This window comes from Equus asinus, chromosome 2, assembly GCF_041296235.1.
Source record: "Equus asinus isolate D_3611 breed Donkey chromosome 2, EquAss-T2T_v2, whole genome shotgun sequence".
NCBI lineage: Eukaryota > Metazoa > Chordata > Mammalia > Perissodactyla > Equidae > Equus > Equus asinus.
The window spans coordinates 80624467-80650884 of record NC_091791.1 but is presented as its reverse complement, the minus strand read 5'-3'; the positions used below and the strand labels follow the sequence as shown (position 1 = coordinate 80650884).

Sequence of the window (26418 nt, the reverse complement as noted above, 5' to 3'; positions counted from 1 at the left end):
TTCTTTATCACTTATCTGTTATTAAATCAACACTAAACCTAGTTGGTCAGAAACTGGTTGCCTGTATATATTCCTGGGAAGTAAGAGGTAGTGTTGAGTTTTGAAAAAGCATATTAGAATCGTCTGAGAGGCTTTTCAAATTACTGCTAAATTCCCTCCTCCTTCCACCACCTTCTTACCCCTAATGCCGTGAAGCCACTGGTAGTGATGGGAAATGGAGAGGTAAGTGGCAGCTGGGCATCTTGGGGCATACAGGGGCAGATAAAAGGTTAAGAATGATATTCTGAATACATGTATGTATATATAAATTTAAAATGCCTTTCTGAAATGAATGCTTAGATGGATGCTGAATGTGCAGGCCCATGTGTATACTGTGTATATAGATGCGAGCACATGTACACAATTCAGTTTATGTAAATATTTACCTACCTGGAAAATGGTGTTACACATACAGTTGGATTTTTTCTGTAATGGCTGGGCACTGTGATTGTGAAAGAAAAAAAAGTTTATCCACTCTTTTTATGTATCGTGAATAAATTTCAAAGACTGCAAATTTAAAAACATGCTAATATGTAATGTTCTTCATTTTCTCTGATTGGGCTTAATTTCATATTTAAACCCAATGGGCCTTGCAGCCAGAATGCAGCTTGGTAGCAGAAACCTAATACTAATGTGTTCAGTGCAAACTCAATTAAAATCAATGGTTTCTGTGTTTCTTCTCACCTTTAAGTTTCGATTCAAATGTCATCTTCTCAGTCGTCTTCCTCAACTTCTTTAGAATTTAAAATTATGCTTTCTCCCATGCCCCCTTTTCTACTTTATTTTGCCCGACAGTACTTGCATCTTCTAATATACTGTTACTTTACGTTTATTTTGTTTGCTCCCTGAGTCCCCATCAGAACATAATTTCCGTAAAGATAAGGATTGTTTGTCCATGTTACTCAATGATGTATCATTGGTTCCTAGAACAGGGCCTGAAACATGCTACCACCGAATAAATATTTGCTGTTGAGTTTGAATTCAAGGTTTACCCCCTCTTACTCCCAGGGCTACATACATTTGGGACACTCACCTGATGGAGAGGGGGCATTGGATCCTTGGTCATTCTCATTTGAGTTTGCTGTCATGGACTGAATTATATGCCAAAGAAAACCAGAGCTGGACAGAAGTTAAAGTTGTAAAGGCAAATTTTACTCAGGAACTGGTGTAATAGGGGAAGAGAGACCTCACGATTGAACTGGGCTCCATTCTGAATACAAGGACAAGCGGGGTTTATAGCCAAGGGGCAGGATGGGGGTCTGTGGATGGAAATAGCTAAGAGGAAACATCAAGAATAAGGGGGATTCTGAGAAAACTGACTCGATTGGATTTTTGCTGAAGGCAGACCAGGGTGATAAGATATCAAGGGTATGGGATGAAGAACATGATCTGATTTCATGGGTGGGCATTTTCACTAAACTGATCCATCAAGATTCTTGCTAAAACTGGGCTAAATGGAAAAAGGATGGAGCCCAAGATCAGAGGCCCAGTCAGAAAGGGGACACAGAGGAGCCTGACCCAGGTTTGGTCAAAGAGAGTCTCTGTCACTTGTCTTTATTCTTCTCTGCTGGCGTGTTATGGGCTGCATGTTTTCCTGACTGATCTTTGGTTATGGGTCCACACAGTGGGTCTCTCCTCCTCATCTCTGTGAGTCTTCCAGATCACTGCTCTTTTTGCTTCATTCAGGACTCTTTAGGAAGTTCTGGAAACCTAAGATGCTCTCTTTGACAACTTGGGGAATGAAGTCTGTTGGAGCGGGGAGGGCGGCTTGCCTGTCAGTCTAGACTTGGTTTGTTGCCATATCTGTTCTCCTGAAGCTGTGATGCACAGGGTTGGGTGTGGGAGATTCTGGGACCTGGCTCTTTCCTGGTACAATCTGGGAAGCAAGACAGAAGTTCACCTCTGCTCTGGGATCTATCTGCTCTCCACCTGGGCGAGGGGTGGAGCATGCTGGCTGCCTTCTACCTCTCCTCTTCTTTAGGCTCTGGAACTGTCAGCCTGACTGGGGCTGGAGAGATGGGGCTCTCTACTTGATCTTCCTTTAAGTCCCAAGGCATGAGGACCTTGCTTTTTTGGTATTCAAAAGTAAAGCTTTTAATATCAGGAGGCCTGTTTCTAAAGATTCTTGTCTCTGCAATGAACTTTCAAAGCCAATTTTAGAAATCCAAAAGCCAAGAATGGCTTTTTTTGGGTCTCTCTCTCTTGAAATGACCCTTTCTTGGGGCAGTGGATACCTCCTGGTTTTGTTTCAAAGGGACTGTGGGCTGGAGGAAGGCCTTGAAGTAACAAGGAATTGGGGGGAGGGGTGGCACAGCACATCATCATATTACACTTTTATTTAAAAACAAAACAAAGATGTGAAGTAGTAGACGAAATGTGTCGCTGTTGTTTTCTTTTCTAATTTCTACACGGAAGTTAATTCTTCCGTATTTGTTTTCTGGAGAAGGGTTTTGAATATTCTCTATATCCTTTCTGTGAAAATGTCAGGCTAGTAGTGATTTTTAGTAGATGTGCTTCCAGTCAAACTTGGTCTTAATATCTCTGGTGTGCAGTCATCTGAGATTTTCCTGTTTGTTCCAAGGTACTGAAGGACTGATTTGGTTTTGAAATTTACAACTAACATCCACTGAACTTGGACATAATCTTTTCATGTTTACTGCACATCTTTCACATCAGAATGCCTTCCAAGCTTCATTTAACCTGGTTCATATTAAACAAGTAAGCTTGAGAGGTGAGAGAGGCTGGAAAAAATGAAAAGACTTGCTGCTTAGTGTTTTTGGTATCCTGCCATATTTTTGTTGCACCACTTTAATAGGCCCTTTAGTCGTATTATACTGAGCACTTTTCTCAAAGGCTCATTTAGAATACCTGCTTAGGAAGAATGTGGGTAGCGGGGAACGAAGTACAAAACTGAATTGCTCCTCAATGTGACAATTCATCAATGGGAACAAGTACTATCAATTTTTTGTTTACATCTTTGGTAATTTGATGCAAATGAGATTGGCAGTTTGCCAGTTTTGTTTTCCCCAGGCAAAGAGGTATTTAAAAAAGAAATTTTACTGTAAGGAAACTGAAGCCCAGACAGTTTATGTAATGTATTAATCTCGCTATTTAGAAACAATTTATTGGATTGTATATTACGTGAAAATAAAACTAAGGCCTAATAACTACAAAAGAATTTTGATACTTTGGAAAGTGAACGTATTGAATGTATTTGTTTAATTCCATATATATTCCTCATAAGCTAAATTTCCAAGATGATTGATGGCACACAGACTTTGCTTATTAAAGTAAGGGAGGTAAAAACTATACCTACTAAAAAAATAGATTGGGAGAGAAAGGGATATATTGACTGATTCCGGCAGGATTTTCCCAGAAAGCATGAGAAGGTAGAATGTCATACATAGATGTCTCTAATACAAGCTATGCATGGTTTTTATTAATATAATTACTAATGACTGTTGCCAAGCAAGGGCTTGCCCCCCATTATGTATAAAGAGCCAATTATTATGGCAACAGCCTTTGGGAAGGGAAAAGTAGCTTTATTTTCAAGATTCCTCTTCAAGGAGACAGGAGGCATATGCTCTCAGATCTGTCTCCCTGATCTAGAGCTTGGGGAAAACTTTATGGGATGAAGGGCAGGGTGGTCTCAAGTGTGGAGATAGATGATTGGAGGTAAGGAGAAGTGAGGTAATTGATGATCTGCCCAAGTGTGGTCAAGCTTCACAGCTCTTCATAGGACGCATGTTCACAAAATGGTGGTGTTAGCATGATCTGAGGGTGGAGTTTTCAGCCCTTTGACATCAAAAAGTTCACTTATCAGATATTTGCACAGGCCCAATTTGAAGGGTTGGTGGGCTCAGCTGGGCAGAACTGGACAAAGGGTCTCAGTTCCTGAAAAATCACTCTTAATTACTCTGTTGATGAGATGGGGTCACTTGAACTGGTCCTAGAGGACCCATGGTTACAATATGACTTTTTTCTCTTATTTGTGTTATGAAATTCTACTTCCCGAAAATTGTTATAGCAATCTTTCCTTTATTTCTTCTAAATTTCTGCATATCAATCTGAAACTTTACTTGAAACCATTTAGCTTGCAAGATTCATATCAATCACATTGTATTTTAAAGCTTTGTTCTTTGTTTTTTTCAAATACAAAAAGATAATAGTTCATATTAGCAATTGATTGATTTATATGTACCTAATTAAATTGCATCAAAAGGATGAAATGGATATCATTTGCCAAAGTACATTTATATTTTTTAAAACATCTTATTTTGATGTAATGATTTGATTTTTTACTTTGTCAACATGTCCTACAAACAGAAAAATGATTTTATAAATCATTGTTGATACCACTAATTCATATTGGTTAAAGCATTCATAATGTTTGCATTTTTATCAAATACAGTATGTTGAAGTCTATGAATTTCAAAGATATTTATATTTGTTTTTACTGTAGAAGATAATTTGAAGTATAACAGTGTGGAAATAAGGTTCAGGTGAAATGGGAGTTGGTAACTTTAATTTGGATGGGATTAGTAGCCATTTGAAAAACCACTTTAAGCTTCAAATCCTTTCTTGTACAGAATTATGAAGAAAAGCAAGTAAAATAAATTGTAGTTTACACCTGAAAATGAGCACGAACTAATTATTGTGCTCTTTCAAATAAGCAGATGCAAATGCATCTCTGTGTGTGGGTTTTCATTCCAAACACAAATTAAAGCAACTCTAGTAGATGTTCTGTATAGGAAGAGGAAAATTTAGAAAATAACAAGAAATGCTTATGCCAATATTACCTGTTTTACACATTGGTAGAACTTATCTAAAATTTTTTATGTGGAAGGACCTCCTTCCCACGCTCCACCTTTCAAAAATACCCCCTCATTCTACATGAAGTATTTCTGGAAAGTCTACCATTAGAATTGGTTGCCAGAGGAAGGCTCTTTCTTCTTTTATAATGCACACATCCCTCATTAAGTTAGCATAGGCTCTAATCAGTTATTCATCGATTAATTTCAAAACTTTGTCATATGTGTCTCATCTATGACAACTGGGATGGATCAGGGCCCCCGGAAAATGAGAGAAGGAGAGTTGTGTGCTCTTGTGCTACCGTGTGCTGGATGATTGTGGGAAAGTCAGGAGGCGAGTGAGACATAGAGATGGGAAGGTGGGAAAGTACAAAAGACAGTTCTTTATCGTTGCTCCTAACTCTGCTTCCAGCAAATAATGTTAAACTTGGGAATTAGACTGTGCTAGCTTGATCACCTATTGGTGCATTTGCATGTATTGGGAGCGTTTTCTGGAAGAAAATATTTTCCAAATGAGAACTTGCGTATGAGCTGTGCTTACAGTTTACAGATTCGTCTGTTTAAACATCAGAATTCTATAAAATACAGTGATTTGTATGAGCGGCTGAAAAATCCTATGTGGCTTCTTTATTTAAAAAAAAAAGAAAAATATATTTTTAATTACCCAAACATGCAGAGTTCTGATTTAAAACAGAACAAAATTTCCTGTCTGTAAGTTTAGCTTGTGAATGTAAATTGAATGACAGAAGGCAGCAATTAGCTATAATTATTGAAATTACCAGACCAGCCTAATCTACGTAAACAAAACATTTCTGAAAATTCTGTCTGTAGATAAATCCTTTATAAAATGCAAGATGTCTTATAATGAAATAGGAGTAATTAAGGTAAAGTCAACTGTGTTCAACCTTAAATAATTATTTGTTGCTGTTATACATCGATTCATTTAGCAAATGTTTATTGAATGCCTACCACATTTCCGGCAGTAGTCTAGGTCCTAGGGACAGCCAGGAAGGGCACACCCCCTGCTGTCAAGGAGCTTACCTGTAATCGTGTTAGCCATAGCCCAGAACGATTCGAAGAAGAAAGATTACTTATAGTTTTATCATAAAGACCAGTTTCTCACGTTCTCATAAATTTATTTTTTTAACAGCACAATTATCTGCTGAATTTTCTTTCCTTCATTTGTACAAAAGAAGAATCTTTGAGATGAAGATGCATGTTTCTTTATATAATTTGGTAAATAAAGTTAATTATTTCAAAAAGTGTAGAGTGAAAGGCTACTGTCTGCCAGGCACTGTTTTAAATATAATTGCAGTTAGAAAAATGGATCAGAAACAGATCCTGACCTCAAGGCATAGTTGATTATAGGGAGTACACCAATGACTGAAGAATGAGAGAAACATCTGGAAAATAGGCTTTGTGCCAGTCTCTGTAGTTGAGAGAATGAGACAACAGTGTGTGTGTGTGTGTGTGTGTGTGTGTCTCTATAGCAGGGTGATATTATTCCCCTAATATGTGTGTGTTGAAAGTTTTGTATTTTCAGTTTTATATTTCTTCCAAAAGATTAAAACTTATACTTGTTTTGGTATCTTCTCGCTCTAGCTCAGAGTGTGGAAATAGTCCCTGGTAAGAGTTCCCTAAAATCCATGCCTTAATATTTTAGATGATTATATACCTAAGATTTCCTAGTCTCTTTCTTATCTAGAGGCTTCCTAAATTATGTAACTAGGAATGGCAATAGGGAAATAATTGATAAATGCATTAAAATTTCCCTATAGAATAATGAACAGCTAGTATCTGAAAGGATACACAGATTTATGAGACATATTAATATAACATTTAAAAGTTGAAGAAAAATGTGCGCTTAGGCACAGAAATTCATTAAATGTTTTAATCAATTACCGATATTTTGATTTATACTATACAAAGCCTCCATTATTAGGAACACAATCAATGATAAGTCCTCAAATTTGAGAGATAGGTAAGTTGTCTCATTTGTGTTTTATTGGTGTAAGAATGAAAACATAAAGATCGTGTGGCCTTTCCACCCACCGAGTTATTAGCTTAAGTGAAAGGGGCCCAGGCTTACTGACTGGTGCATTACCAGTGGTTACCACTGTGCTTTATGGAACAGTTGAAATTAGGTGGAGCCACAAAAAGACTATTATAGGAATTTTTAAACCATGACTTTTATGAAAAGGTCGCTTATGTATTTCTTTTACTTTGCTTTGTAGTTACCAGCTGACGAGTGGATACAAGCCTGCCCCAATGGACCTGAGCTTTATCAAACTCACCCCGTCTCAGGAAGCGATGGTGGACAAGTTGGCGGAAAATGCTCATAACGTGTGGGCCCGGGATCGAGTCCGGCAGGGCTGGACCTACGGCATCCAGCAGGTACGTGGCTACTTGGCTCTTCAGCGTGAAGGCTGAGATGTACTTAAGGGAGAATTAGTATGGTTTGTAACAGGAGAGATTAAATAATGACTGTTTTAAAACCCACATAGTTATCTTAATGTATATATGCACTAAAGCACCTTTTTCGTCCTGGACCCAAGAAGTCAGATGACCCCAACTCTGGATGTTATCAGGAGGTACACAGTGAATATTACCAGAACGGTGATTTGTAATGTGATTTTGTGGCATTTCTCTCTCTGAGATTGTATTTTAGGAGAAATTTTGAAATGTGAGAAGATTGAGATAAAATAACAATAAAAGAAGTCCACAATCTCTTATTTAAAACCCCTGGGGCCAGGTGAATTTCAGAACCCAGATATTTTCTGGTTTTCAGAATACTGATGTGATGATATATTACATGTGCCATAGCACCCTCAGCAGGGCCGCAGACCATGGATTACTATTTGTTCAGCACAAGGTGGGCATGATAATACCAAGAGGGATAAATAAAGACTATAAAGAGCCTTGCGTCAGTTCAGATCATGTTTTGCCACCAACTGAGATTTTGTTAAACTTAGTAAAAAATGAGTTTTCTAGATTTCAAAATCATGGATCTCTATTAATGGCACCCTCATGGGAAGAGCTAACAGTCATTGAGTGCCTACTGAGGCAGCACAGCAGAGGTATTAAGAGCAAATTTTAGCCTTGTCTCTTAGTGACCGTGTGGCCTTGGGCAGGCTACTTAAATTCTCTGTGCCACTGTTTTCCTCATCAGTAAATTATTTAACTTTATTATATAATTTATGTATGAGAAAGGCTTATGACAGTGCATGGCATCTAACAAATACCATACAACAGTTTGTTATTATTATTAAATGCCAGTCACTATGCTTAGAGTTTTACATGTATTTTCTTCTTTAACTCTCATAACAATTCCGTAAAGGATGAACAATTTTTATTCCTAAGGCACATATGGGGAACAGGGAGCCTTAGAGAGAGCAATTTGCCCAGTGCAACACAGGTGGCTGAACCAGGCTGAGATCAAACCTTCTTACTCCAGAGCCAAGATTCTTCACTTTCTTGTTACAATTCAGTGCCTCTTGCCAGCTCGTGGGGGGTTGACTTTTCTTAAAGAGTTTCAGTAATAAAATGGAATTGTTACTTATAGACTTAAGACTATGGTTCAGTATAAAGCCAAAACTTTGGTTTGAAAAATGTATTTCCAAAATCCTTCTAAACCAATGACTTTTGTCACTTGGAAGGCTAAGGAAAACTTGAATAGCCTTGATTGCCTCATAAGATGATATTTTTATATTGAATTAAACTGGTTGTAACTGATGAGAATGTCAGCACTAAATCTACTTAAACATTTGTGTGTGTGTGTCAACCTGAACCTTGTACCACAGAGGGAATAGGATCCACACTGGCTCTCTGCCAAAGGAGGGCTTTCTTGCCTTGAAGACCATGTGGTTCTGTTGGACAAACCAGGTTTTCCTGGAGGGTGCTCCTGCCTTCTCCTTGTGAAAACACATGGCTCTGTATGAACCGGCCGAAGCTCCCATTTGAACCGTTTCTCCATTCTTTGTCCCAGTTCCCACCCACCCCTTCCCCATGTTCCCCACTGACATAGCACGTGTTTGCTCCATTGTGTGAGTGAGTGTTGTCTTTAATTTTTCATCACCCTCTTGTTAACATAATCTAGCTTAGAACTAGATTGTAAACTGCATGAGAGCAGGGGTTTCCTTGAGTTACGTCTTGTCTGTCCCTCTGGCGCACTTGATTTCAAACATTAGTGTGCATGGAAACCCCTGGGAGCTCCTTGAACAGTCAGATTCCCAGGACACTATTTCCAGAGAGTACGATTCATTAGAGGCTTCTGCATTTCTGTGTGGGAAAAGTCTGGGGACAACGACCATGTTGAAAGGGACAGTTGCAGGGTGATGTGACTTGAAGCTGCCCTGGCGGTGCAAGCACTCTCTTGACACCGTGTGTTTATTTTGGGGTGTCTTTGGAGTGGTGTTGCCTGAAAGCAAGCCAGATGACTTTGACCTTGTGTCAGTAGGTGTTCATGTATTCAGAATTAGCTGTTTAGTACAAATTTGTTAGAGAGAGGGAAGAAGAAAGGAGGAAACCATTTTTTCCTTGCTCCTATCCAACCAGAACAAACCCTATCTACCACATAGCTTATTTCTTTGAGAAGCTTTAAGAATAGCCACAGCCTCCTTATTCTGCTTCATGCTAAGATAAATTGAGAATTGAGTATGGGCCTGAAATATGAGAAGTTTGACAAAAACTCAGCAGAGTCTCAGTGAGTGAATGAAAAGAAGTAATGTCTTAAGTAGGAGTGCCCTAAAGAGTTACCGTCTTTGGTGCATCCCCACCTCCCATGAGAGTAAGTTTTATACTCTACTCTAAAACTAGTGAGATAGCCTGTTTTCTTGCTTTGTCAACACCATTTTAACCACACTTTAAACTTGGAGTGTCTTTTACAAGAGAGACATTGTGAGTTTTGTAGTTATGTCAGTCCTCCTGCTATTCCCTGGTTTCACTAGTTGATGAAGTCAACTTAATGCATATTTTTCAAGCTATCTGAGGTCATAGAATGGCCTTCTGTAACATACTGGTTTTTTTCTTAAGAAGGTACAGCAGCCTTATGTTGGCCATTGACACAAAATCCCTGAGAGGTGACCAGTATTAATGTGACTCCTTTTGTAACAGACTTATCAGTCAACTGCGCAAGGAAATGATATGTTCTCTGAGCTAGCTCATTGCCTTGTGACCATGGCAGATGGAAGATGGTTAGAGATCCTTCAACTTGGCTTTCATTATTGCTGGTGTTATTTTCACTTTTTCTTCTCCTGGAGACGGCCTGCTTTAAATTGATACAGTTACTCATTTGATTAAATCTTTTACGTTAATAATGGTTCAGTAACTTCTATGGTCTGAGAAGACAAGAGGAGTGTGGAAGGGGCAGTGTTTACCGTCATAGGCTCTATGTTTTGATGTATTTGGTAGCTGTCTCATTTCCAAAGGCTGTTTATCTTGCTTTGATGACCAAGCACCTTTTTTCTTCCTGTAGGATGTAAAGAACAGAAGAAACCCCCGCCTTGTTCCCTACGCCCTTCTAGATGACCGAACCAAGAAATCAAATAAGGACAGCCTCCGTGAGGCCGTGCGCACGCTGCTGGGGTATGGCTACAACCTGGAGGCACCAGACCAAGATCATGGTATTTTGGTTTTCTTTGTTCTCCTCTGGTTGCAAAATCCTGTAGTAGTTCTTTAAAGCCAAATAAGTGAGTAAAGCGTAAGTACAAGACAGTGCTTTAGTCTAAGTTTGTAATTTAGGCCAGTAGAGGTTTTTTTTCCTGAAGGACACTTCAAGGATTACACCCATCTCTGAGTAGAGTGGCTCAGCTCTGCAGTGATTCTGCAGGGAGAGGAAATGGGTTTACCTTCCTGAAGAGTCTGAAGTGAACATTTAACTCTGATTCTGATACTGTCTGGAACTCTCTTTCAGAAGAGTTGGTTTGAGTTGTTTATGGGAGTAAACCTAGAGTGGGGGCTAGTGTTTTCTAAGCCTTCATTATTTATCCTCATACATATAGGCAATATTAATAAATGCAATATCTTGCTTTAAGGAAAACACATTAAAATAGGTATCTGATAAATATGTATTGATTAAACGGATTTTTAAAAGTACTGTAAAGAACACATTTCCCTTAAATAATACCTTTTAAGAATATGATTTAAAATGATTAACTCCTTAATCCTTTGCTCCTGCATTTTCAGTTGATATTAATATCCATATTTTAAAGTTTGCAAAAATGAAATGAGGTATGTGTGTTTCATTATCGTACCTATTCTTTTGACAGGAAGTTTTTAAAAATCTATCCCAAATTTCCTCTAATGGCCAATATTTTCAGTGTAGTAACTGTGCATAGGAATCTGGACCTTAAATAGTAATAATAGCTAACATTTATCTGGAGCTTACCATGTGCAGCCAGTGTTTATCAGACCTTTACAATTATCATTTAATCCTCACAGTAACTCTATGAGGAGGGTCCGTGTATTGTGCTCTTTTTACAGACGAGGAAACTGAGATTCAGAACCTTCTGTCTTCTGTTTCCTAAGTGGTAGATGCAGGATCCCAAGCGCAGACATTCTGACTCCAGATTTCAGTCCTTGAAGTTGAGTCACTGTGTAGTTAGCATCTCGACAGCTCTTAGTACTGAATCCTTATATTTCCTACAAGTAAAATGTGGTATCTACTTGCTAACAGTAATATTCATAATCATAATATAACTTCTTGTTTATCTTGAGGTCAACTTTATAGCAACAAATATTTGGCAGACTCATTATGATGCAGATGCTACTAGATATGCAAAATACTGAAACGAGCTCTGTCTTAAACAGTATGTCGTCCACACGACCACTGGGATAGAAGTAAACAATAAAAGGTTTCTAACCAAGACATAGCAGTTAGAAAAAGTTCTACAACTGTCTGGTATAGGATAAGCCCTCAAAGCTAACTGGTTCTTTTTAATTATATTTTTAAATTGAGGTATAATTTACATATAATAACATGCACACATCCTCAGTGTTCAGTTTGGTGAATTTTGACAATTGTATGCACAAAAGGAACCACCAGCCAAAACAACACGTGGAACATTTTCTTCATCACGGAGAATTTCCCCCTGCCCCCAACAAGTAACACCTTTCTAAATTCTGTCAGCACAGATTAATTTTGCCTCTTGTAGTTTGCATTAATGCAATCACTACAATATATTTTATTTTTCTATCTGGCTTCTTTTGTTCAACATGTTTTTGTGATCATATATTTTTTTTGTATGTATCACAGAATTATTTGCTGAGTATTCCATGTACTAATAAACCACAATTTACTTATCGATTCTCCTGTTGATGAAGATGTGGGTTGACTCCAGTTTCTGTCTATTATGAGTAAGGCTGCTATGAATATTTATAGACAAGTCTTGGTGTAGATTTATACTTTCATTTCTCTTAGGGTAAATGCCTGGGAGTAAAACTGCTGGATCAGAGGACAGATATGTGCTTCACTTGACAGGAAACTTCCAAATGGTTCTGCAGATTTATCCCCACGACCAGTGTATGAGGGTGCCAGTTGCTCCCACATCCTGGCCAAGAATTGGGAGTGCATCTTCATGATTTTAGCCATTCTGGTAGATGCGAAATGGTATCTTATTGTAGTTTTAATTTGCATTTTCCTCATGAACAATAATCCTGACACCTTATACTCGTTAACCATTGGTATATCTTCTTTTCTGAAGTGTCTGTTCAAATCTTTTATCCGTTTAAAAAATTGGATTGTTTTGTCTTCTTTTTATTGAATTGTAAGTTTTCTGTAAGTATTCTGGATATAAGGACTGTGTTAGATATTGGGAATATTTTCTCCCAGTTTGTGGGTTGCTTTTTCATTTTCTTAATGAAATCTTTCAAAGAACAGACATTCTTAATTTTGATGAGGTCCGTTTATGATTTTTGCCCTTTATGGTTGTATGTTTTGTGTCCTAAGAAATCTTTGCCCATGTGAAACCGAAGTTTCTCTCTTATGGTTTCTTCCATAACTTTTATCATTTTAGCTTTTTTCTTTAGGTCTGCAGTCTAGTTTGAGCTAATTTGTGTGTGTGATGTAAGGTTAAGTCAAGGTTCATTTTTTGTACAGCTATGTATCCCGCCATCGTAGCTCCATTTGTTGGAATTATTATCCTTGCCCATTAGATTACCTTGGCACTTTCATCAAATGTGTATTGACCATTCTGTTCCATTGATCTATATGTCTATCTTAAGCAACTATCACACTATCTTTAATATTATCACCTTATAACAAATCATAAATCAGGTCTTCCAACTTCTTTCTTCTTTTTTAAGAGTTTTTTCGCTCTCTTTTTTCCTTTGGATTTCTATGTACATTTTAGATTCAACATGTCAATTTGATTTTGATGGGATTACAGTTGAATTTATAGATCAGTTTGGGGAGAATTGATATTTTAACAATATTTAGTTTACCGATTCATGCACATGGCACATCCTTCCATTTGTTTTGGTCCTCATTAGTTTATCACAGCATTGTTTCGTAGTTTTCAGAGTAGAGGTCTTGTCCATTATTAGGTTTATCTGATATTTTTGATAGTATTGTAAATGAAATTAGTTTTAATTTCATTTCATCTTCCAGTAGTTCATTGTGAATATGGGAAACATAATTTATATTTATATATTGACCTTATATCCTGTGATCTGACTAAATTTATCTATCAGTTTTTTTTTAATAATAAAGAATTACAATGTTGGGGGCCAGCCTGGTGGTGTAGCGGTTAAGTTTGCATGCACTGCTCTGGCAGCCTGGGGTCTGGCAGTTCAGATCCCGGGCGTGGACCTACGCACCGCTTGTCAAGCCATGATGTAGCAGGCATCCCACATATAAAGTAGAGGAAGATGGGCATGAATGTCAGCTCAGGGCCAATCTTTCTCAGCAAAAAAGGGCAGAATTGGTGGTGGATCTTAGCTCAGGGCTAATCTTCCTCGAAAAAGAAAAAAAAAGAATTACAGTGTTGAATAGAAGTGGTTAGAGAGGTTATCCTACCTTATTCCCAATTTTAAAAGAAAATGGTTTTTGGTCTTTATTTTGCATCTATGTTTATAAGGAATACTGTGATACGATTTTCTTTTCTTGCAATCTTTATCATATTTTGATGTCAAGCCAATACTGGCCTCATACTATAAATTAGGAAATGTTCCCTCCTCCTCTATTTTCTGAATTTGTATTAGTTTTATTTCTTCCTCCAGTGTTTCGTAGAATTTATCATTAAAACCATCTGGGCCTAGAGTTTTATACTTTAAGAAAGGTATTTGATTATGAAGTAGATTTCTTTAATAGTGGGAGAAATTTGGACATTTTTCTATGCTAAGGGAAAGAACCGGTAGAAAGAGAGAGGTTGAAAATAAAGGAGAGGAGCTTGATGAAGTGTGGTCTCTGAGGAGGTGATGGGGGGAAGGAATTGAGAGTGTGGGTAAAGGGATTAGCCTTATATAAGAAGAACACCTGCTCCCCTAAGTTTGGTGGGAAAGAAATAAGGATTGAAGAGAATGTAGAAACCTCTCTTCATGGAGAATCAGGAGGAAACTGAGGGAATTCTTGTTCTGCAGTTACTACTTTCTGTTGATATTTAAAATGAGCCTTTTGCTAAGGAGGAAGACTGGGAGAGGGCTAGACTGTGTTAGAAGCCTTGGAGAGAGCAATAAAGATTTGCTGAATGTAGAATTGTAGATTGACCTTTTTTCCTTCAGCACTTTGTACCTGTCATCCCACTGCCTTCTGCCCTCAATGTTTTCTGCTGAGACGTTGGCTGTTACTCTTATTCAGAATCCCCATATGTGATGTGTTGCTTCTGTCCTGGTTCTTGCAAGATTCTGTCTTTCTCTTTGAATGGTTTGATTATGATGTGTCTCGTGAATTTCTTTGAGTTTGTCCTACTTGGATTTTGTTGAGCTTCTTGGATATGTACATTAATGCTTTTCATCAAATTTGGAAAGTGGTCATTATTTCTTTAAATATTCTGTCTGCCGTTTTCTCTCCTCTCCTTCAGAGACATCCATTTATGTGTATGTTTGCACACTTGATTGTATCCCACGGGCCTCTGAGGTTCTGTTTATTTTTCTTCATTCCCTTTGTTCTTTGTTTTTCATGCTTGATAATCTCAATACATCTATCTTAAAATTCATTGATTCCTTCTTCTGCCAGCTCAAACCTGCTGTTGAGCCCCTCTAGTGAATTTTTAATTTCAGTTATTTTACTTTTCAACTCCAGAATTTCTGTTTGGTTCTTTTTTTAATAATTTCAATCTCTTTCCTGATATTCTCTATTTGATGAGGCATCATTCTCATACTTTCCCTTAGTTCTTTACGCCTAGTTCCTTTTAGTTCTTTGAATGTATTTAAAATAGCTAATTTGAAATTTTTGTGTACATCCAATATCAGGAAGAATTTCTATTGACTGCTTTTTCCCCCCATTGAGACATAATTTCTTGTCTCTTTGCATGTTTCACTATTTTTGTTGAAAACTGGACATTTAAAATACTATAAAATGGCAACTCTGGATTCTTCCCTCACCCAGGGTTTGTTATTGCACTTGTTGTAATTGTTGTTTATCTAGTGACTTTTTGTTTAGCTAGTTTTTTTAGAGTTTTTTTTGTCTGTCAAGTGAGGCCACTGAAGTGTCTGTTTTAGCCACTTAGTGGTCAGCTAGCAATGGACAGAGACTTCCTTAAATGTCTGGGACTTGTAAATCCCTGGTCTTTGTCAAGGGAGGGACTGTGTATACATGTTGGGACTTGCCTTTGACACACAGCCAGGAGTCTTCACCTTAGCCTTCCTTTACTGCTGTGCAGAGCCTCTTGTGCAGGGGTGAGACCTTAGAGCCTTCTTAGGTGTTTCTAGAACACATGCACAGCCCTGGGCATAAGCATGGCTTTCTAGATTGTCACAATTACACTGGAACTTTTCACAGTGTGCTATGGACATCTCATTCCCAGCTTTTCTTTTTAAATCTTTTGGTCAGCTTGTTGTTTGCCTGAACTGTTATTGCTACCTCAAGCAGCTGCAATGTTAAAAAAATTTCCTCTGATTATTTTTAACAAATGCCCCATAGAGGAGGAAGACAATTCCTCTACCCTCGAGGTCCTTCTGGCTGGTCTAACAATTAAATTGACATGAGACAGAATAATGGGAGAAAACCCAGCAAAGTTTAATAACACATATACATGGGAGAAACCCAGAAAAACTGAGTAACTCACCAGAATGGCTGAAGCTGCCACCTTAAATACCACTTTCAGCTAAAGACAAAGAAGAATGTTGGGAATAGTGGTTTGGGATTCCAGAGGGGAGGAGGGCAATTTACATGGAGATGGAAATGCTAGTGTTTGTTAAACAAGTGTTTGCTGGGCCCCCTATAGACAATGTGACCTGAGAGACAGAACTTTGATAAAAATGGGCTTGCTGATGCCTTCTGGTCTATCACACCTGTTTTACATTTTATTATAGTTATCTTCTGGTATTAGCTCCTTCCTGGAATAGGCCTTCTATCTTAAATTCTTTTAGGCACTTGGAGGAAGGTCAAAGTTGCTGTCAGAGTCTTTCGTTCTTAAAAATAATCAAGCCAAAGAGACACATTTTCGGGTGGCCAGTTCTGATCTGCCACACCCCTAAGGCAAAGATTGTTTGCATTAGGCAAGCTTTAAGTCAGGTCAAGTAAAGATAAGCCTTGCAAATGGGATTTTCCAAGGAACTACCAGAAAGGTAAAATAATGACAGTTATCTGAATTGGGCTTTGGGGGAGCTCCAGCTCTGTTCTTTCCACTCCCGGAGGCTTCTGGGTTGCTGATTTTCGCTATAATTGAGGGCTGTTGGCTTTTAGTGTACCATGTAGCTAGGGAGAAGGGGATGGGACTAAGGCGAGTTAAAACAGCAATGAGCTTGCCGTCTTTACAGACATTCAGCTGTTTTTATTAAATAAACACTCTCCATATTATTGCCAGCATTTGGTTAATTTACAGAGCTTGAAAAAGTTGACTTTGACAATTTTTTCAGTGTTCTCATTGCTTTGATGGAGAGGAGGAGTTTCGGACGTCCTTACTCTGCCATTCCTGCTGATGTCACTCAGCAATAAAGATTAGAAATAGCTGTTTTGTGGGATGGAACAGAGAGTGGGCTGCAAACAGATGAAAAGATTGCAGAGAAACATTAATGGTCCTATTGGGGTTGGAGACTGAGCTAGTTGTGGTGTCAGTCTGTTGTGTGCGTGTGTTTTCCAGCAAGCTCAGCACAGCAAGTGTAGTTGTTGAGAATGAAGATGGTGAAATTAGACGAAGATTGAGGTTAACAGAGCAAGTAAGGAGAAGAGTAATAGGCAAGAAGGGATGAAAAGCTGTGTATATAAGGAAGGGAAGCCAGGGAGGAAGTTAGTGTGTTTGAAGAGTGACTGTGTTTGTATAAGGAAATGAGAAAATTGGGAGGGAAAAGTGGTGATCAGAGGATGTCATGGTTTCTGAATTTTAAGAATTTAGCAATAGAACCATTGATAGTTGGTTGACAAGGTTGGATCTTACTGAAGTTATGTGAGCGGTAAACAGTGAGGCTAGTGCAGTATATTCCACAAGGGAGGCTAAGATCCTGTTCTTGTTCACCAGTGTATCCTAAAATGCAACAGCCTGCCTACCTCTGGTGGGGATTCAATTGATTTTTATGGAAAATCAATTTTCCATAAATTGGAAGATTACTTTTCCAATTGGAGGAATCACTAAGGGGAGAAAAAGGCATCTGAGGTAGACGTCGAAGGGATCAAAATGTCAGCAAGGAGAAATTAGTGTGAGAAAAGACATTCCTGCCAAAAGGAAGGTGTATCTGATATAGTTAAGTATAGAAAGAGCTGAGGGAAGATTGATAGTCTAGTTAGGCTAAATTACAGGCTACAAGTGGGGAGAGAACAGTAATGGATGAAAATAGAAGAATTAGGACAAACTATAGAATATCTTGCAAACCCACCTAAGAAATGTGGATTAATTTGTGCCAAGAGTTCCAGCACCAGGAATTTTTAAATCCAGAGCTCTCTGTGTGACCACAATTTACAGCAGTGATATAGCTGTAGCGACATTCGGAAGGAACAGATTGGAGGTGAGAGTGCCTGGAGATGGAAAGACCGATTGGGAGGCTCTGGAAAAAATTGTGATTTTTCAAAACAAGGATGATGAAAACGGAAATTAAAAGATAATTGTGAGAGATTTTATGGAATAAAGGAAAGTACATCTGGTGATCACTAAGATAAGATTAAAAACGTTAATTTATAATAGTCCATACTGCTCTTGCTGACATTAAAAAAAAGGTAAGGGCATAAAATTTGATAAAATTGAATCTAACCCATTGTAATTAATGAGGGTTACAATTTATTTTCTATTAGCGGAATGCTTACATATTCCAGATTGAATACGAACTCAGTATTTGAATTGTACTATCTTTGGAGTATTGTTCTAAATAATATTTAAAACATTTGAACAAGTAATTTATTCATTATAAGGTTTGATCAAAGTTTGAATTGCTTAATTAGAAATAATACCAGGAGATTAAAAGGATAACTGGTTAATGGCAATAATTTTTAAAAGTTGTTACATAACTAAAGATTCTAGATATGTGTAAAATTTTAGAGACTAGCTTATCTTCCTTTATAGCTGCTTCTATAGAACATAGCTTTGATACATAATTAGATCTTGACCGCCCTCTAGTGGTAAGCGTCTTTTCGATGCACGGTTTGGAGCGCAAGCGTGTATAGATATTTTAGGCCCTATCTGAGTGGTCACTGGTGTGTGCCCTCTCTGTGCTAGGATCTACGAGGTACTGGGAACACAGTATTTTATCAGACATTGCCCTTAATGTTGAGGTTGTTTGTTAAAGTCATAATTCCTGAATTTGTTCTTTGAATACCAGCAGCCTTGATAAAGTTTCTTAGGAGTATGTCTTCTGTTCACTTTTTAACATCAATTATTAATATAGCCATTATAACAATGTACAAATCACTTATATAGCATAGTACATGAGCTAGAATTGCCTACCAAATATATATGAATGCCGAGTGTTTAAAATCAAGAAAGCATAACAATTGCGTGTTTGGGGAGAGCTCTGTGCTGTTGACAGTGGTGCTGCCCATAAGCTGTCTGCCTGGCCTCCTGCTCCTGGACTCGGGAGTCTTTGTTCCTGGATTCAGTCCAGCCAGTATTTATAGAGTGCCTACTTAGTGTTCAGCTGCCAGATGCCACCGGGTATTCAACAGAAATTGGTTACAGACTGCCTGCGTCTTTTTTTAAACTTTATGGATCCAGATTTTCATTTACTGTTGGTATTTTATCAAGGAACAGAATACTGAACTGTTGCTTCTTTAAACCATGGCTGCAAACTCCCAAAACTAATATAAGATATAAAGAAGGTGAGCTGTGAACTGCACAGACATTTGGAGGAAGATCCACAGAGATTACAAATCCCTTGCACGATGGTGACTGTGAATAGAATGTTCATTTCAAGTTCAGATGGAGTCTTATCAATAAGTCTAAGAATAATGCAGCAACTTAAGGTCAGGAAAAAAAAAACAGGACTAAGACATTCTGCATCATTACCTTTCTTTTCCCTTCCTTCCCTCCCTCCCTCCCGCCTATCCTTCCTTCCCTCCCTCCCTGCTTCCTTCCCCTTCTTCCCTTTCTTTTCTTTTCTTTTCTTGGGAAGATTAGCCCTGAGCTAACATCTGCCACCAGTCCTCCTCTTTTTTGCTGAGGAAGAGTGGCCCTGAGCTAATATCTGTGTCCATCTTCCTCTACTTTATATGTGGGATTCCTGCCACAGTGTGGCTTGACCAGTGGTGCGTAGGTCTGCACCTGGGTTCTGAACCAGCGAACCCCAGGCCGCCAAAGTGGGTCCAGCGCACTTAACCGCTGCGCTACTAGGCCGGCCCCTGCATCATTACCTTTTATTGCCACACATATTTTATATAGTCCCTCCCTGTTTTTATCACCTATATGATTGGAGAGGATTAGTGGTAAATCTTAATGCCAAGAGAAATTTGTAACGGACTTTTAAGGAAATTATCTGTTATATTTTTGTACCAAATTTGCCTCCCAGCATATTTGATTTAAGCTAATATTAAAATTTGTTTGCAATCCCTGAGTGCACTGTGCATATAAGTGGTGTCTGATGTCCTGGAAACATAAAAAGGGAAAATGAACCTGTGAGGTTTTCAGTAGTTTAGTATTCTGAAAACCTGTTCAATACTTAGAAAATTGGGAGTTGAATGTATTAGTGCAGACTAGAATATAATGCAGGATTTTATTTGTAAAGGTTGATGTAAATAAAAATAAGGATAACTACATGAGAGCTTTTTCCTTTCCTGGAAAGTAATCTCCAAATATTTGTGTAGTTGTAGCTCCTATTCTGTATCTTTTAGATTAGTTTGGGGAAGATTACAACCATGATTTAAGCAAGGAATGGATCACTTATGCTGTTTCTTGAGGAAATGCTAACTCTGAAAATTTGACTTTTCTTATTTTTTCAGTATTGCAGCATTTAGAACTATTTTCTTAATAGCGGTAATGCCTGTGTCATAAAATCTGATTTTTCTTCTCAAAAAGTATTTTATTATCCTGTCTTTCAAAAATCATTCAGTCCTAACTAAAGACATGAGGCTTTTTCACCCTTCTCCCTAGAGATGTTTTCCTCTCTCGTTCAGGCCCCTTTTCACCCCTAGCTTGGATGTATCAAAAGCAAACTTCTCTCAGGAAATTCTGTCCATGCTCTGTGCTCCACACAGTATAATAAAAGTCTTATTTTAAACCGTATTATGCATTTATTTTGCAGTAAGATGTTTGAATGTATTGATGATGTGAGTGTGCATGTGTGTGTGCACACGTGAGCACACACGGAAGTGGCATTTTGAATTTGCAGCTGTCACTGCTAGAAACGTGAGAGTTGCTCCGAGCAGACTAGACTGTTAGGTGTGCACGTGTGTGCGGATGTGAGGAAAAGGTGGAAAAACAGAGTGTTGCTTATCCAGAAACTTACCCCAGCTTTTGACAGATTCATCAGCAGATGCGGTTCAGCTGTATGCCCTGTGATCACCAGAAACGTCTTAGTCTATTTTTCTTACTTCAATCTAATCTTAAATTGATATAGATGACCCAGCTGTGTGTTTATTGGCACCGTTAGAGCTTATCTAGATTATTTTTATAGTTCTTATTTGGTCCTATCAAATCCGTGGTTAAACTGTTATTAAACTTTTATTGTTTACAAGATCTTTCCCAACTCTTAAAAGGAGAACAGATGAGAACTAAGTATTTAACCAGTACCTGCTAACTCTGTGCCGGCTACTAGAGGCAGAGAGGAAAGAACACAGGCTGTAGAATTAGGCAGATCCCAAATTCTGCCATTTGTTAGTTCTGTGACTGTGGTCAAGTCACTTAAATTTCCTCCTCTGTAGCTAACTTAGATCTTAGCTGAACTGACCATATCCTTTAAGATGTCAATTCAGTTGACCCTGTCCTTGTGGCCTGTGGTTTCTTAGGGGCCTACATTCTCATGGTCCTCCACTCCAGGTTCCCTTGTCTGAGGTTTTGAATTCCTGGCACTCACAATCTCGTGTGCATCTCATTTCTTACAGATTATTTTTTCTCTTTGCACCACACTGATCCTGATGTTAGACTTATCCTTTTATTTTTTCCCCAGACCTCTTAAACGCAACATTTGTGTGTGTGGCATGTTAACAATGAAGATGTGGGATAGTGGAAGAGTTTTGCCCTTGGCCATCTGGTCTGGGAAATTTGTCAATGGTTGCTGTTCTCTGCTATTTATAGCTTTCTCTTGTTGAGCTCTTGCTCTCTGTCGCTCTCCCTGGCGAGCTCTCTCTCTCTCTCACCCCCCTTCTTCCTGGCTGCTTCTTCCTTCTCTCTCACCCATAAATGTCTATTCATTTCTTATACAGAGCAGTTTAACTCTCTTCTATTGTGTTTTTTCCAATCATGCCCTCAAGTTCATCTCACTTCCACTTCCACTGGCTGGTAGGTTTTTTCTATAGAAAGAGAGTTCCTCCTGAAAAGGGGCTAGTGGAGGAAGCATCCTCTACCCTTAAGAGTTACTGAGGGTTACAACCAGCCTCTCGCCTGAAAGCCCTTGTGCTTTCCACTTCACCGTGCTGGTTTCATCTGACAGTGGCTGATCACATATATGAAAACAGTTTGTGAAGTGCGATCCAAGATAAGAATAGAATGTTTCATTATCATTATCACTGTAGGTTTAATTATTAAAATGATGTGCTCTCTTCCCTCTTCTTTCAATTTCCCCTCCAATGGTCACCAGAGTCTCTTTAAATCCACAGCTGCCAGAGCTGAAGTGTGTAGCGGCACAGGAGAAAGGTTCCGCATCTTCCGCGCTGAGAAAACCTATGCTGTGAAGGCAGGAAGGTGGTATTTCGAGTTCGAGGCTGTCACTGCTGGAGACATGAGAGTTGGCTGGAGCAGGCCAGGCTGTCAGCCCGATCAGGAGCTTGGCTCAGATGAGCGTGCCTTTGCTTTTGATGGCTTCAAGGTGAGTGGACTTTGCTGTGTACCAGACACTGAAGTCTGTAGGCTTCTGGTTTTGTAGGCTGCTGTGTAACGGGCATCTACATGCTGTCTGCTCCCACACAGCCATGGCTGGATCTCCCAGGTCTTCCTTTTGGTAGTACAGTAATATTGGTACTTTCTAGAGCACAGACTTGGGAAAATAGTTTCTTAGGAAAACTTTCATCCTTGTAGTTTCAAAATATTTTCTCCCACCCCTTGAATACAGTGAGATTCGAGATATAAAACATTGCTTCTCCATCGTTATCAAAAAAATACATCATCCTTGTCTATCGAAAGTGTTAAAAATACATAACACTAATTAAAAATGCGTACAGTTGGACACCACAATTTTGTAGAAGGAATTTATCCTCAAGCAATAATTAATGACAGGTATACAATAATTATTGACAGGTATACAAAAAGTGATAATTAATAGCCACAAGAATGCTTAAGGCATTGTTGTTTATAATCACAAAAAAGTTTTCATTTTCAACATCATTAATAATTTTTATTTCTTAAGCTGGGTGGAAGCTGGTCAGGTGCTTATTTTATTATTTATTTATGCGCAATATAAATCTTTAAAGATTATTTTATCTGTATAAAATGTTTGAAAATTAAAAATAAAAAAATACATGTATATGCAATAGCCACAATAGAACAATAATAGTTATTTGGAGCTGATAAAATTATAGATATTTTATTCTTTTTTTTTTTTTAAGATTTTATTTTTTTCCTTTTTCTCCCCAAAGCCACCCCGGTACATAGTTGTATATTCTTCGTTGTGGGTCCTTCTAGTTGTGGTATGTGGGACGCTGCCTCAGCGTGGTCTGATGAGCAGTGCCATGTCCGCGCCCAGGATTCGAACCAACGAAACACTGGGCCGCCTGCAGCGGAGCGCGCGAACTTAACCACTCGGCCACGGGGCCCGCCCCAGATATTTTATTCTTTTATCTTACTTTTATTCTCTGATTTTCTTCAGTGAATTTGTATTCCTTTTCATATAAGGGGAAAAGGTTTCTGTTTTTGTTTTGGTAAGGAAGATTGGCTCTGAGCTAACATCTGCACCAATCTTCCTCTATTTTCTACGTGGGATGCCACCACAGTGTGGCTTGAGGAGTGGTGCACAGGTCCGCACCCGGGATCTAAACCTACAAAACCTGGGCTGCTGAAGTGGAGCTCACAAACTTAACCACTATGCCACCAGGCCAGCCCTGGGAAAAGTTAGTTTTTAATTAAAAAAAAAGAAAATTAGAATAATTAAGCAATCATGAGCAGATTTGACATTTGGGTACTCAAGTATGCATGTATGGGAAAGCGTTTCTAGGCTAGAAATTAGTATTGTGTCTACTAGGACAACTGATGTACTTTATTTTGAAATATCCTATTTCCTGAATCCTGTTTTTTACTTCAGATGAAAAAATTTAACGCTTTTTCATACCTAATGTAGTTAAATAATTTTTTAAAAAGTACAATGTTTTATACTTGAGAAAAGTCATATTATTTCATATCAATTGTTTTGCATTCTGACTATATTCTGTTATATTTGTCCACAATGAAGAGAAAGTTAAAAGATTTATCTGACACAATAATTAATGTAATTAATTTTGTACCTATAAATAAGTGGAATATACTTATGGATTTGAAATCACATATACAAAAACTATGTTTGAAATGTATTTATAATATGAGATTTCACCTATGTATATAAAACAGTTTTGGCATCTATATTTAATTTTTGGCTTATTATTTCAGCAAATATCTTAAGAATATTTTTAAGTTTGATTTGAAGCTTTTTAGGTTTTAGGATATAGTGAAGTGTTTCTAGGTTTCTACTTTGTTAAGGTATCAGTGCCATTGGTTCCAAGGTATGGAATTATATTTTGAAATAAATGAAAATTAGAATGTCATTTTCAAAGATAAATTCCCAGCTTGATTCTCTGCTCCAAATTCTTTATATTTTGAGGAGGAGAGGAAAACAAGCCATATCCTGGGAAGCATTCATTATAGTGAGAAAAATAAATTTCTAAAGACATATAGTTTTTCTTTTAATAGAAAGTATGTGGGCTTAGATTTTTAAAATAACAGATTCCAAATCATTACATAGCATTTGGGTTTTTCTCAAGATTCAGTAGCATACAGTGTTAATATTAGGGATTGAGAATTCCCAGACACCTCCGTCTTGCTTAGGGTATTGCAGTAGACTGATGTGCTGGCCGGAGTTCTTCCTCCTGCTGCGTTAATGGAAGGGGCTGCTGTGAGCCATGCCAGTAGTGGAGGGTGGGTGCTGTTGTCTTGGCTTTCTCTGTGACAAACGATTCTTCTGTTCCTAGGCTCAACGGTGGCACCAGGGCAATGAGCACTATGGGCGCTCTTGGCAAGCAGGTGATGTTGTGGGGTGTATGGTTGACATGACGGAACATACCATGATGTTCACACTGAATGGCGAAATTCTTCTTGATGATTCGGGTTCAGAGCTTGCTTTCAAGGACTTCGATGTTGGTGATGGTAAGTGTACTGCATTTTGTGTTGTTTTCAGATTTGCGGCACGATGACGCTATTTGCTCCGCTGCTTCATAACCAGCCATCTTTGTCTGAAAGGGAGCCGGTGAGTGGCAGCTGTAAATCGCAAGAGTGCCATATGGCTTATTTGATCAGACACCCTTGAAATTACTTTAGCAGAAACTCTATCTATACTACTTAACTAGGATTTTGATAAGGCAAGGAATGGTTTTTATCAGTGTGAATAAGAGAATAAATGGCAGGCAGAAGGATAGTTTTCCACAAATGTTAAATTTTCATTTAGAACTTCCTTGTTTCATCAGCTGCTTATAGCTTCTTTCTGTTCATTTGTTTCATAGAAATGTAATAAGAACCTACCATGTATCAGGCCCTCTGCTGGATGCTAAGACGACAAAGATGCATGAAACATTGTCCTATCTTTACTAGATTACATATACCAGGGAAGTCAACACTTGCATAATTTCTGTTCAGTGAATAATTCTAAAATAAAGAAATTCAGAAAGTTCTATGGAAGCACATGCAACGAGCAAATACCTCTGCCTGTGGGGCTTTGAGATGACCTTGAGCAGGGTTGTAAAAGAAAGAAGAAAGCCCTTTTTGAAGCAAATAAGAAGGCATTTATTCCTCAGAGCTGTACTCCCAGTAAGGTGGCCACAGGTCACATGAGTTTATTTGAATTTACTGTAGTTTAAATTAAATGAAGTTAAAAATTCTGTTTCTTAGTGACATTTGGTACATTTCAAGTGCTCCATACCCATCTATGGCTGGCGGTGCCCCTGTTGGACAGCACAGGATAGAATGTTCACATCAGCACAGAAAGTTCTGTTGGATAGTGTTTCTCTAGAGCATGTAAACAAGACAGTGTTTAATAAAATATTATAGAAATATCTGATTTCAAAATGAGCTAACACATTTTTTTCAGAAAGGCTTTTGAATACATCCTACTATTTGAAAATATATAGTCTTGGATTTTAAGATACACCTCAGTCAATACTTTTAATATTCTATAAACTTGTCACCGATCTTCAAACAGTTAGTCAGCTCATTATTTACATTAAGTTCTATATTCATTCATTCAACAAGCTTTTGAATGTGTTACCATCATTTCCCAAATACAGATTTGCAGAAATAGTAGGAATTTTGCATTTTAATAACTTAATATCTATTTTGCACACCTGTATCTCTGGGTGGTGAAACTGGCAGTCTAACCCTCCATCACCTCTCTTTCTTTCTCTGATATTGTCTTTAGAAGCCTCAACTTATCAGGGGGAAGGTGGGAGAGGGACTTTTTCTGTGTTATCTGTCTCTGCTGGCCAATACTATGGATACGACCTGAGATTTATTTTTTTCATTGGTTGTTCTTTAAAAGTGCTTGCATACTATGCTTTCCTTCTTTGGAAGTTAAAAATCTTGAAATATATGAGTTATGTTTGTTCAATTTATACCACATGACTCACAAAATGATGTTAGATGATAAACAGTTTGGAATG

General features: G+C 38.1%; 1 protein-coding gene across 7 annotated transcripts in view; it reads left to right on the top strand.

Moving 5' to 3' along the window:
* The window catches only part of RYR2 (ryanodine receptor 2), a 674743-nt gene that overhangs the window by 412665 nt on the left and 235660 nt on the right, over positions 1–26418 (top strand). For 6 of the 7 annotated variants that reach the window (XM_070492185.1, XM_044758547.2, XM_070492181.1 and 3 more), the window contains exons 26-29: positions 7085–7244; positions 10324–10471; positions 22183–22391; positions 24739–24913. In XM_070492185.1, coding sequence (XP_070348286.1) covers positions 7085–7244; positions 10324–10471; positions 22183–22391; positions 24739–24913 — 692 coding nt within the window. Of the gene's footprint in view, positions 1–6051; positions 6087–7084; positions 7245–10323; positions 10472–22182; positions 22392–24738; positions 24914–26418 lie in introns of those variants that run through there. The other variant, XM_070492191.1, reaches the window with a different exon arrangement.